This window comes from Rhinolophus sinicus, chromosome 7, assembly GCF_057876585.1.
Source record: "Rhinolophus sinicus isolate RSI-liver-muscle chromosome 7, RSI-T2T, whole genome shotgun sequence".
Classification (NCBI taxonomy): Eukaryota; Metazoa; Chordata; class Mammalia; order Chiroptera; family Rhinolophidae; genus Rhinolophus; species Rhinolophus sinicus.
Window position 1 is genome coordinate 12,997,559 of NC_142507.1, and position 14,105 is coordinate 13,011,663.

A 14,105-nucleotide genomic window follows, 5' to 3' on the forward strand; every position below is an offset into this window, starting at 1 on the left:
ACGAATGCTTTACCTAATGAACTTATCACATCTGACTTCCTTTATGTGAAAAAGTTTCAACCATCAATAATTCACTTTTTAAAAATTCATACATTTTCTTTTAAAAGAATGTATACCTACCGTGCTTGCTTCGGCAGCACATATACTAAGAATGTATACCTACCAATAAGCCAAAGTGTGGTAAAAAGTTTCCAAATGTTTTCCTATCAAACCATAGTCATAGTATCAGTATAGCTGCAGTATTAACTTCTTTACAAGTCCAATATAGTTATCAGAATTAAAATGGTCTTTCACCAAATAACATTGTGTTCATTAAGCATGTCTTTGATTTTTAAATAAAACCAAGTCCACCATTTTTATTCCACAATTACCACACTTTCTTTCTCCCTCTCTCCCCCCTACACACACACACACACACACACACACACACACACACACTCTCCATTTAAATTTTTCAATTTTCAGTTATGTTATACATACTTACTGTTATAATTTCCTTAAATCATAACCAAGGCAATAACATTTAAAATCAGTACAAGGCTCTCAGCACATATTTCACATGTAGTCCATACCATTATATGTAAGATTCTAGAAAGGAAAGTTACCAGGATTCCAAAAATACCTATTTTTTTCTGACAAGACAACACTCTTTCACAACAGCCTGCTAAGAATATCTTAAAATCAATTCAGCACATTAATGACATACCTAAGGAGCCCTTTGCCTGTTGACTGTTGGGTGGTATGTTTTCCTTCGCCATGGAAATTAATATTTTACTGTTTTCAGAAAGCTTCTCTGATGGCTTTCCCTGAAAGAGACATAATATTTACAAAAGCAGGGGAGGGAAAAACATCTATAAAATATACACTTTATCTCAGTACTTTTATTAAACAACTTGACAAAATTACACAGAATGTCATAGAAGAAATTTACGTGTAAGGTTTGAGGAATTAACCAAAGGTATTTAATACTATAATAATTGTTCTAATATTGAGTTCATTCACTCATCAACAAATATTCACTGAGCTTCTACCAGGCACTATCCCTGGCACTGGAAATACATGAGTAAAAAAAACATACAAGAATCTCTGCCATCATGGAGCTTATAAACTATTGTGGAAACCATAAACATAACATGCAATTTATGTAATATGTAGAGAGTGATAGAGAGGGGCTATGGAAAATATACAGCAGCTAAGGAGGCCCAAAAACAATGGGGGAGAGACCACAAGGCCTCACTGAGCGGGTGATACTTGAACTACTTGAACTTAAAGACTTAAAGATTACTGTTTATGTACTATTTAATATTAGAAATTAGAACACAGCCGTATTTAAAGCAATGTAATAACTCTTTGCAAGTTCTACACTGTAAGCTAGTTCTAAGTACTGGAGAGTGGTGAAGAGCGTGGACTTTGAAACTGGACGCATGAAGGTTCCAACCCTGACCCACCAGTGTGTGTCTCTGGACAAATTACTTCACCCCTGTAAGCCTCACTTTCTTTCTTGATCTGTGAAACAAAAAATTCCATCTACTTGCCAGAGATATTATGATTAAATGAGATAATACATGTAAAGCCCTTGGCACACTCCTTGTACATGGCAGGTATCGTGGAAGGAAGACAACCGAGTATGGTGGTTAAGAGAACAAGCACTGGATTTAGGATTTAGGTTGCCAGGGATCAAAGCCTCGTCCTACTAACTCCATCACTTTAGTCGCACTTAGGTAATGCGACTTCGCCATGCCACAGTTTACTCACTTGGAAAACGACAATAATAACAGTACTTATCTCACAGATTCATTTGCAATGTCATAGGAACCCCCTAAGACTATGCCTCATCCATATTTAGCACACAATAAATGTTAGCTATGGAAGTCCCTTTATATTGGGGCGCCCATGTTATTTATCATCTTAACCAGGATATCTTTGTCCAGGACAGATGCTAAACCAGATGAGACACTGGGACAACAGGTAAACCAGGACTGTCTTGGGCAAACCAATATATATGGTTACTGTCATTATAACGGACCATATGGCACAGATTAATCCTCATCCTGTATCTCATTACATAAACTGAGCCATGAAAGTAGGGGTGACTTCTGTCTAGATCAGTGCTATATTCTCAGAGCCTAGCACAGTACTTAGCAGTCTCAATAAATATTTGCCAAGTAGATGAATCACTCTTTCACCAAAACCAGAAAAGTTTAAGAAAGCTTTTCCAGACACTGCTTTGAGAAACATTTTAATAAATTTATATTCTGAAAAACAAGTGTACAAAAGAAACTACTCTAGTAAATTCACTTTTGTAGATTTCAAACAAAAATTTAAATAATGATTCATTAAAAAATTGAACTTTTCCACACAGAATATAAGAACTTGCTTTTATATCTATTCTGTTTCTATTCGGAAAGTCCCTTGTACTAAGGCTCGTCTCCTAATCATTTTATGAACCACATAAAGTACTAACTAAAACTCTAATTAAAGAGGAGAAACTGTGAGATAAAACTCCACAGAAGAAAAACTGCCTGCAGAATCACTGAAATCTTGTCCAGAGTCAGGCTCTCAGAGGCAGAATGCCAGCACAGGCAAACTAAAGCGTGAAACAGGCTTCTCACCTGAAGAGGCTGTTTTGCATTTACACGGGACGAATCTTCAGACACAATTTTAACGAAATTTTGTTGGAAGAAAATGATTAACTTTACCTTCATTTCCATGTATGGTGGATCTCTTTCCAATTCTGCCTTATCTTTGGCCAATTTGGCTTTTTGCTCTTCAATAAATTCATCCAAATTATGAGCCATTTTGCAGATACTAGAAAAAACAAAAAACCCACCTCAATGAGCACAGCTATATATCTATATAAGAGTATTTTAGACTAATTATTAACATGCAGGCTTAGTCGACATTTAGTATTCAATCTCATTTATCAAATTGAGACCTTCAAACAAGATTGAGTGAAATGTCTGCCTGCTTTCTCTCCCAACTCCCTCCAAAAAACCTGTAACATACTTTAAAATATCGAAAAAGAAATAAATAGGAACCAGCCACCAACATCCCTCCAACCCCCACACACCGCCCCCCCCCAAAAAAAATAACTTTGAACCTTAAGCCAAAGCACCTTTTTAAAAGTTTTTTAAAACTATTTGAAGGTAATTTTGAACTTACAAAAAAGTTACGATAAGAATAATACAAAGAACAGCTGTATACTTTTTACCTATTCCCCAGTTAAGATTTTGCATCACTTATTCTTTCTTATGGTATTCACGCAAGTTCTCTCTTTATACACACAACTTTCTCTAAAATTATTCAGAAGGGTAAATTACATATATCATGGCCCTTTACCCCTAAACGTTTCAGTGTGAATTAAGAACTAGATTATTATTCTCTTATATAACTTCAATACAATTATCAACTTCAGTAACACTGATTTTTTAATCTACTCTCCATGTTCCAGTGTTGTCACCTGACCTAATACTGTCCTTTATAACATATTTTTCTCTCTCCAGTTCAGGATCCATTCTAGGTTAGGTACTGCATTTTATTATGTGTCTTTAGCCTTTTTTCCCCCATGTTTCTTTGATCAGATTTTTATTCAAAATTAGCTGTGCAAAGTGACTAGACTTTTACAGAAAAACAAATTTAAGTTTATGCCTCAGGCTTTTCTTCTGTGGTGGTTTCTTTTCTGCAGGCTTCTCAGCTGCTGGTTTCTTGGGAGCTACAGCCTTTTTCCCACCAAAGACTCATTCTGCTTCAGAACATCACCAGCCTTCTTTCCTTTCTTCCCAGCTGCTGGCCTCTTGCCTGGAACCCCCTTCTCATCGGCTTTGGCTTCTCACGCTGCTGCTGCTGCTGCTGCTTTATCCACCCAGAGCTGCCTGGTGAAGACTGGCGTCCCGGCACATGGTCTTTCCATGTGGGTTTAGATTCAACGTGATTCTCAGGTTTTTCAGTGGATTCTTCTTCAAGAATCTGCAACGAATCTTCCTGCGTGGTGCTCGGGGGGCTCTTTGGAGCTCCGGGCTTTTCAAGATTCTGCTCAGGTCTGTAGTGAGCATGTTGTGTGTGGGAAGGTTGCAGCTACTCTGCAAGGAGGCAGCTTTACGCCGAGTGCCATACAGACCTTCTAACTTGCAGAAAGCACTTTTGGTCTGAAGGCAGACACGGCCCACGTGCCCACCAGGAGCAAGGTTCAGAATGTTCAGTTTGCTTAGATTAAGCAGAGTAGTTCCAGGGATGTTTACGAAGGCTTTGATGATGTCGTTGTCCTCCTTATAGATGACGCAAGGTCCCCTGCACTGGATATGATGACAGTTTCTCATTCTGCCCTTGCCGCTCTCATTCGCTGAGAGGCATAGACTTTTTTGATATCATTCCAGGCCTTAAGCTTCTTAAGAAGCAAATCAGCCTCCTTGGTCTTCTTCAGCTTCAACTGTATCTTCAACCACCAAAGAAGTTCAGGAACTTGCTCAATATGATGGACAGACACGACCAGCGCTGGTAAGGCCGAGGCCACCAGGGCAGAGCAGGTGTCATATCGCTTCTGTGTTGTGTTCACTCTGAGGAGTCCACGGCGCCAGGTTTGGGTTGGTGCAAACATGTGGCCCCCACGACACATTTGGCCAAAAGCACCCTGGCCTGAACTCTGGGAATTCAAGCCACAGCTCTGCCAGGACCCACGTCTCAGCCCTGGCTTGATGACCTGCTAACCCACTGACAGCACAGGGCCGTCTATTGTTCTCGTGCGAGTTGGTGTGAACAGGGTTCACAATATCTGTAGAATGGGAGCCTTGAACAGAGCAGGCAAAGCAACATTTTTGCCAGATGACTCACCCTTTTCAGAGTATACTGATGTCAGGTAACGAATACACGCCATGGTGGGGACAGGAGACAGCCACGCTCCTCTCAACCTGGTGGCTCCCACAGGAAAAGGTTCTTTAGCCTTCTTTCATTTGGAACATTTCCACAGCCTTCCACTTGTACGACACCGTTGTTTTTTAATACAGCCCACTCACCGCCACCCTCCACCTTTTTTCATAGAATAGTCTTCATTTAAGGTTTGCCTGAAGTTTCTCCATGATTAAATTCAGGTTACGCATTCCCAGGAGAAATACTTAGATGGGATGTGTCCTTCTCAGTGTCAACAATCAGAGACACACAATGTCCACGTGCCCTTTATTAGTGATGATAGTTCTGATCACCTGGTCAAGATGTTGTCTCATTTCTGCACTACTGTTCCCTTGCAACTAGTAAGCGGTCTGTGAGGAGATATTTTCAGACCATGCAAATATCCTGCTCCTGATCACAATGTCTGAGATTTAGCATCAATAGGTGATTCTTAACTAATCCACTCTTTGATTCTAGATGGCTGCAAAATGCTAATTTTCCAAGTCCACCACTTCCTGCATATTTATTTACCAGTGAGCACTTAACCATTTTATTCTAAGACCCCTTCCTTCATCCGTATTTACTGGCTTATCAGTCTGAATTCACAAATTCCTGTTTTCAGTAAGCCCTGGAATTGTTTTTAAACCTATGAGCTGTTGTTTTTATTGAGGAATAACTTACATACCATAAAATTCACCCATTTCGTGAACAGTTTCCATCACCCCAAAAATTCTCATGCCCTGTTGTAGTCAGTCCTCACTCCCAACACCCCCGACTCAGGCAACCATCAATCTGTTTTCTGTCTCCATAGTTTTACCTAATCTGGAAATTTTATTAAATAAGTCAAACAGTATGTAGTCTTTTGTGTCTGGCTTCTTTCACTTAACGTAATGTTTCTGAGATTCATCCCTGTAGTTGCATCTATCAATAAGTAGTTTTTTTATTGCTAAGTAGTATTCCATTGTAGGGAAATACCACATTTTGTTTATCTATTCACCCATTTCTGGACGTTTGGGTTGTTATCATTTTTGCCTATTTATATGAATAATTCTGCTATGAACATTCGTATACAGGTTTTTGTGTGGACATATGTTTTCAATTCTTTTTGATATATACCTAGGAGTGGAACTGCTGAGTCTTCTGTAACTACGTTTAACATTCTGAGGAACTGCTAAGCTATTTCAAGTGTAAAGTGGCTGTACCATTTACATTCCAACCAGCAGTGTTGCAAAAATTAACTCAAAACAGATCATAGGTTTAGATGTAAGAGAGAAAATTATACAGCTTCTAATAGGAAACATAGAAAAAATATTTGTGATCCTGGCCTAGGCAAAAATTTCTTACATAAGACACAAAAAGCACAAACCATTGATTAAAAACTGATGAAAAATGGATAAACCCTCAAGTGAGGGTTGCAATTTCTACACATCCTCACCAATGCTTGGTTATTTGGTCTTCTGAGCTGAGTCATTCTGTTGGGTGTGAAGTAGTGTCTCACTGTGGCTTTCCCTTGCATTTCTCTAGTGACTATGATGTGGAGCATCTTTTCATGTGCTTGTCGTCTGTAGAGGGGGCCAAAAAAATGTATACACATTCTAAGAAAGGAAAACTATATTAAAATTGTAATACTCAATTCATACTGATACCAAAAGATGAATACTAGTCCCATTTGACTTCTGCAATTACAAGAGGTGCTCAAGGTGGTTACCATCTGCGTTCAGACACTTCTGATGATGGCTAACCACTGCTTGACCAACACTGACCAAAAAGTCCATTTGTATACATTTTTTTTGGCACCCCCAGTATGTAACCGTTGGCAAAATGTCTTCAAATCATCTTCCCATTTATTATTGAGCTGTAAGATTTTTTTACATATACATAGTAGATACAAGTCCTTTATCAAGCATGATTTGTAGATATTTTCTCCCAGGCTATGGTTTGTTTTTTTACATTTTCCTGATAATGTCTTCTTTTTTAAGACTTTATTTTTTAGAGCAGTTTTAAGTTCACAGCAAAACTGAAGGGAAGGTACAGATTAACCATATACTCCCTGCTCAGACTCCCCCGCCATCAACCTTCCCCTCAGAGTGGTACATTTGCTACAATCAACGAACCCAAATAGACAGATCATTATCACCCAAAAGTCCACAGTTTACATAAGATGATATTCTGTGGGTTTAGACATATGTATAATGACATGTATCCATTGTAGAATCACACAAAGTAGTTTCACTTCCCTAAAAGTCCCCTATGCTCCACTTATTTATCCTCACCTCCCCTCTAACCCCTAGCAACCACTGCTCTTCTCACTGTCTCCATAGTTTTTTGCCTTTTCCAAAATGTCATATAGTTGTTATCATACAGTGTTGGCTTCTTTGCATTACTAAGGCTTTTCATTGTCTTTTCATAGCTTGATAACTCATTTCTTTTCGGTGCTGAATAATATTCCATTGTCTGGATGGAACACAGTTTATTTATCCATTCCTTCACCTACTGAAGGACATCTTGGTTGTTTCCAGGTTTTGGTAATTATAAATAAAGCTGCTATAAACATCTGCATGACGATGTGTTCTTAAGAGCAAAAGTTTTTCATTTTTATGAAGTCCAATTTATCCATTTTTCATCAATTTTTAATCATTCATGCTTTTTGTGTCATATGGAAGAAATTCTTGCCTAGCCCAAGATCACAAATATTTTCTTCTATGTTTTCTTTTAGAAGTTTTATAGTTCTCTCTCTTATGTCTAAGTCTAAGATGCATTTCAAGTTAAATTTTGCAAATGGCATAAGGTAAGGGTCATCAAGGTTCAGTGTGGATAGTTATTCCAGCACCATTTTTTGGAAAAGACTATCCTTTCCTCAGAGAACTTTTTTAAAAATACATTTTTCAAAAATCCATGAAACTTAGTGACGAATTGGATATGTGGCAAGAAAGGAGCCACTGGTGACCAAAATTTCACATCCTAGTAAAATTGGGAATCCTGAGCAGAAATGTTAGAAGAAGCTGGTAGGTTTGGAAAGGTTTGGTTTAGATATGCTAACTCGGAGCTAGTAAGACAAGCTAACGGAAATTTCCAGCAGATGGAAAGTTCAAGACTCAAATTCCAGGAAGTGGACCACATTAGAAATGTTTATTTACGAGTTAACTATTTGAAAGATAATAGTTGAATCTGGTATATAATATGAACTTCATTCTATTTACTTCCATAAAGAACACTGATTTTAAACTGTGGCTTTAGCAAAATATATTCCAAACCAACAAAAGTTAGTAACAAGTCTCTTCCACTCTGAACTGTCTAACGCCTTCACATAATTCTGTTAACAATTATTAATTTAACATGTTCATTTGGTTGTTTAACCAGACTTTGAAAGACGTCTCCTCTTGAATTTATGGATACTTCAATTTCCCTTTACTACAATAATTTAGCATCAATTAGAAATTCTAGAACTGATTTTACACAACAGTAACCATAATAAAACACACTTTTAAACAATGGTAGTGAGTTAATATATGCCAAAGCTAAACCATGAGATTTATCGGATATAAGTTTATGTTTAATCATTTCTAACTTTGTTCTACTACCTAATCTGATTAGAATATATTCTATTAAACTGAAGAGTCAAAGATACCACCAAGCTTTCTCCTGGCAATGCCCCCCAGACAAAGACCACCAGGAACAGTACCATAGTTCAACTAGATGGGTTTATTACTCACAGCATCAAGAGATGCATCCTTGATGCCCACCAGGGGAACTCTGGAGTATTTTAGTAACAGGGTGTTGGAAAGAACTTACAGGATTTGTGTTTGTGTCAGGTGATTCGGAGGAGGTGGAGCTTTGCTCAGGGCTGAATGCTACCAGGAAGTGAGGGTACTTCTATGATTGGACAGTTTAGTAAAATCTGATCTACAGGGTGAGGCTAAAGCTGTAACTGGTGGAGGCAGCAGTCACTCATATTAAAGGGGATGTTTGGCATTTTGTGGCTTGGACAACATTCATGTTTTGTCTGTTTGGACACAACATGGAGTAGTGTTGTTTTTCTCTTGATCCATCATGGACACAAAGCAGGCCCATCTGATGTTGATATTCTGTGCTACTGTTTATCTTCCAAAGAACACCAGGCCGAAGCAGTTGTCTCAGGCCAGCACCTAGCAACACCAAAGGCTTGGCAGCTTCCAGCTGCCATGGCCACTTTTCTCTTTCTTACTCTTAAAAGCATGTGACAACTTACGTAAAACAATTTCAACCACAAAATTATTCAAGAATTACTTAGTAAATCAGAGACTGAGTTAATGTGCACAGCCTAAGTACAAAATAGAGTAAGCAGATTTATAATTCAAAAATTAAGGTCCAAAAAACGTCAGCTGAAAGAAACCTAAATGGGATTCTTCATTTTCCTTTACAACGTAAAAATTACTCACCGCTTTTTTCAAGGTATTACCAGGGTTTGTTTGTTTTTCCCAGTAGCTGTGTACATAGAACATAGATGATAAAGAGTTTCAGGAAAAGTTTAACTGAAAGACCTGGATTTAAAATCCAATTCCATCACTAATTAACTGTATGTGATTAACCTCAAATATGTTCCTTAACATCTCTATGCCTCCGTTTCTTCATCTGTCAAATAGAAATATCTACTCCAGAGTTGTCATCAAGAAAAAACGAAATGATGCATATAAAATGTATGGACCACCTGACACTTAGAAATCAATAAATCACAGGTGTTTTATTAATTCTTGTTATATTTTCTTAGTTTTTGTATACATCAGCACTCACCTCTGAAAAAGCCTCCGAAGTACACTGGGATTTAAATCACCAATAGATACTTGCTTGTCATAATCCAAACCAACACTGCTAAATCTTAAACTTAGGCCCTTCATGCTTATCATACAGATAGAAATATAAGCAGACCAGAACATACTCATGCTGCTCAGCCTAGGCAAATCTAAAAAGCAGAGAGACCCCAGAAATAACTGAGTATGCCTGATTCCTTCTCCCAATTTCATCAATCACAAAGAAAGGAGAAAATGTTGCTGCCATCCTTTCCCCCTTTCGAGTGAAGTGCACATGCCCCTTCCACTATGGAAGCAACAGCAATGGAAAATAACTGCCCTCCTAAATCAGGGCTTTGTTCTAGATGCTAGGGAGGTAAAAAGTATAAGATAATCCTTGCCCTTGAATTTGAACACAATAATGCCCCTGCCACAGTGGCTCACAGCTTTGCCGGACTGGAGCTCAGGGATTCAGTGTGAGGTGCCTATAAAGATCCAGTGGAGGTATCAAGAAAACAATTTTAAATATGTCTGGAATTCAGAATAGAGCCCAGGCTAGAAAAAAACATTTAGCAGTTTTTAAAATGATTAAAACTATAAGAGAAGAGGTTGCCTGGCAAAAGAGAGCCTACTATGGGAAAGCAGGACTGATGACAGAATAGCAGAGTGATAAAATATGGGGGTGCAGTGCGGGAGGAGCCTGGGAAAGAGCCTCAGAAGAAAGAGGGCGGGGTGAGGTGAACCAGGGCAAGCTTTCTCATTTCCCACCCATCCAGAGATCTTTCTACCAAATACAAGGTGCTCAGTCTTTTTCACCTGGCTGATGACAACCACATGAGGGACTTATTTCCATGGGCACACCCAAATTTTGAAAACTACTCCTAAAAGTTGCTAACAAGTAAAAATGCCATGTTGCTGGAGGGCAAGAGGGAGGTGGGAGTTAGGATACAGAGAGCGTGAATCGGGGCATACCTCGTTTTGTTACACTTTGCTTTACTGCACTTCACAGATGCTGCATTTTTAACAAATTGAAGGCAAGACCCTCCACCAGCAAAAAGATTACAACTGGCTTGATTGGAATAGTCTGGAACAAAACTCACACTATCTGAGGTATGCCTGTATAAAAAAGCACAATTCGTCTGTCAGCACCTGTTAGTACACATCACAAACAGTGACCACAGAGTAGCATACTTTAGATAGCCTTTGGGTAACACAAAATTACCACAATACTTGCTCAAACACCTTTGTGTCCCACTCAGGAAAGCAATCAGAACGTAAGTCAGAATGATGTTAAAAAGGTAATCTGAAATCTGCTCAGTTTGTAACAGTTAAATCGCATTTGTCTGAAAAGTTCACTTGAGAAAAACTGTACTGAAAGCATCCTGTTTCAAATCACCCTATCTAAAACCACCTGCTACCTTCCAGAAGGTCATCTGTACTGCAGGAGACCCCAAACTGCATCTCCGGTAAGCATTTCAGCAGATATTTAACCACCAGAAAAACCAGTGTCCTCCTAGAGAGAAGAATGACATGCAAGAAAAAAAACCAGCATCTTACTGGTTGCCAAGGGATTCCTTTTTGTTTGTCAGCACGATAAACTATTCTCTCACTTAAAATAGAACCTCTCTGAGGATAACTGTCTTTTTACAAACTCATGTTGGTTGCTGGTAGGCTCTTGGATTTTCCGAAGTGTCTGTAAACTGGGTGGTGGTTTGCTTTAGAATTTAGTCTTCCCAGAAATCCAAGCTAAATATCTTAACCCTATAATCTTGAGAGCCACTCTCTCCCGAAAGATGAGACCCGTGGCTAACACTGAAAACTGAATTCAAATCCCAGGTAACAATCCTAAAATCAAGGCAGTTACAAGAGGTTCTAGCTCGAGAAGCCAGGTGGAACCAGGAAAACAGCAGAGTTCATAGGGTTGGGTGATTAAACCAATTTCACCTGCAAAGCAAAGCGCTGGGATCCGCGCCTGGCGCACAAGCCAGTAAACGTTAACCCTTAACCAGCACCAAGGAAGAGGAAAGATGCTCGGAAGGCTTACTGTAACAGCGGAGACCGGCTGATGGGCAGCGAAGGCACCGCTAGTCTGCGCGCTGTAGGTGGCGGCCTCGCTAGAAAGCGTCAACGCGTTGTCAGGCAACCAACCAGGTCTCTACGGCACCCAAGGCGGCTGCAGCTGTGGCCCCGGGAGTCAAGATCGCGTAACCAGGGCACCGCCCCAGGGCCTGCCCGGCAGCCGCGAGACCCCCATCCGCAGGTAAACCCCGCCCCCGGGGACCAGGCACTGCCCCAAGCCGGGCTGCTGCGAGACCCCCACCCGGACCCTGGACAGCGTCCCCGGCCCGGCAGCCACCATACCCCAACCCCAACCCCATAACTCGGACACTGCCCCTAGTCCGGCGGCCACGAGACCTCCCCCCGCAGGGAATCCCTGTAACCCAGACACCGCCGTCAGCCCGGCCGCCGCGAGACCGCCGCCCGTAGGCATGACCGTACCCTATCCCCGCCCCGGGACAGCCCCTCCCGCCACAGCCCGCCAGGCCGGCTCCCCACCCGCGGCCAGCGAACGCTTACTCGGGAGACTGGGCTCGCGTCCTGGGAGACGCACAGCGCTCTAGCGAGGACCTACAGGATCCCAAGTGGCGGCGGTGGCCGCCTGGCGCGGGCTCCGCCTCTTAAGCCGACCCTCCGCCCGCCCTTAGCCAACGGCCGTGCGCGGCCCCGCCCCTACCGGGCCTCGGGGGAAGGCCGCGCGGCCGGAGGCGCCCCCTGCCGCCCCGGAGGTCGTACAGTCGCCGGCCGCTCGCAGGGCTCTCCCACCTCCAGGTTGGGTACTGCGCCGCCGCCGCCGGGTTCACCTGCCCCGCCTGAGGGCTATTAACTGATAGCAGCCGTTTCCCAGGCTAAATTGTTTCCAGCCCCTCCAAACCCCCCGAGTCCCAGCCGGCCTGGGAACTGTCAGAGTCTGGAAAGAAAAAAAGGGAGGGGTGGGAGTAAGAGAAAAACTGTGGACCTCTCCAGGGTCTTACTCCTCTGGTCAACGTTTTGTCCTGGGCCTTTACTACCAATTTCAACATATTCAGTTCACCCCAATACTAGATGGCCCTGTGCTACCACTAGAAAAGAAATCTCCGTGGAAAGTAGAACTACTAGGAGTCCTTTATCTTAAATTCCTTCGTAAGAGAGTTTTAAAGATAAATTTTCTTCAACTCGAAATCAATTTATCAAAACCGCTTGCAGGGATGTGGATTCTAAAATTCTAATGTTTTTATTTTAACTGTATGCCACACACCGTACTGGGAGTGGGGTGTCCTGCACTCTGCAACTTACAGTGAAAAGACAAACTTTGAAGTAAACAATATATTACAATGTAATGTAAGTTATAGAAGCACCCACAGACTCTTAGAGATACCGTGGAAGGAATTACCCCAGAGATGAGGAAGAAACATTAAATGGCAGAGATCTTTGAGCTGTGTTTTTAAAGATTAATAGGAGCTCCCGGGCAGAAAAGTTGGGGCGGGGGGAGCATTTGGGGCAATGCTGACCGTATATGCAAAATTCTAAGGGTGACTGAAAAAAGATGAAGCGGGAGAATGATGCTCTCTATTCTATTCTCCCATCTCCCTTTCCCCGACGCCAATAAAAAAAGTATTGAACATCTACGCTCGGTGTCAGGGATAAAACAAGAATCACAGACCTGGTCTCTGTGCTTTAGAAGTTAGAATCCAGTGCGCTGTGGGGGAGAAGAGGGGAAAGAAGAAAACGTAACACAAGCAAATAATTAAACAGCCTATTAACTGTTGTAAGAAAACAAATAGTATGTTGAGATTAATTCGGCCTCGGGGACAGAGGTGGTTTCACGGAGCAATGCTGAAGATTAAAATGTAAACTATAAGAGCTGAGTACTAGACATTTTCATAACACTAATAAGTCATGTTGACGTAAAGTTTTACAAACACGCCAAAGGGCATGATTATAAGAGTCCACGACTTTCGATAGCCTCCTCGGACGCTAGAGAACGCCCCTCTCGTGCCAAACCACCACCAGCCCTTAGGATTTTGCGCAAATGCAGTGATTCGTCTGCAAGTACATTAAGATGCCATGTTTCTTTCTCACCAGCACCCAGAATTACATATATCGAAGTTTTTTTCCGCGGACATCCTTATTTTTCAGTCTTTCAACAAACTATTTCATTTAAGGTACCTACAGCTACCAAAAAAACCAGCTTTTCCCCCAAACCCAGCTGAAGGAGCTACACATTTTTAATATGGCGAAGGTTGAGCCTGCGCAGTACGAACAAAGAAGGCCAACTGCAGTTTCTGGCATAACGATAACATGCCCTTCTTCCGGTGCGGGAGGCTATACCATTCTCATATCCAAGTACTGAGTTTGTCCTAATCCACACATATAATTTTCCAAGCTCATATGCTCTCATTTAAGCCACAAGAAGATTCC

The 14,105-nt window shown here is 41.3% G+C and overlaps 1 protein-coding gene and 1 pseudogene across 10 annotated transcripts in view; both read right to left on the reverse strand.

The window, feature by feature from the left end:
- Positions 1-12,361, reverse strand: part of CSPP1 (centrosome and spindle pole associated protein 1) — a 107,288-nt gene extending 94,927 nt beyond the window's left edge. For 7 of the 10 annotated variants that reach the window (XM_088799388.1, XM_088799384.1, XM_088799391.1 and 4 more), the window contains exons 1-3: positions 12,225-12,361; positions 2,700-2,808; positions 707-806 (exon numbers count right to left, since the gene is read on the reverse strand). In XM_088799388.1, coding sequence (XP_088655514.1) covers positions 707-806; positions 2,700-2,798 — 199 coding nt within the window. In that variant the 5' untranslated portion in view covers positions 2,799-2,808; positions 12,225-12,361. Of the gene's footprint in view, positions 1-706; positions 807-2,699; positions 2,809-6,316; positions 6,418-11,691; positions 11,711-12,224 lie in introns of those variants that run through there. The other 3 variants (XM_088799390.1, XM_088799383.1, XM_088799382.1) reach the window with 3 other exon arrangements.
- LOC141568594 (large ribosomal subunit protein uL4 pseudogene) lies at positions 3,585-5,941 on the reverse strand (annotated as a pseudogene).
- Positions 12,362-14,105: the final 1,744 nt, after the last annotated feature.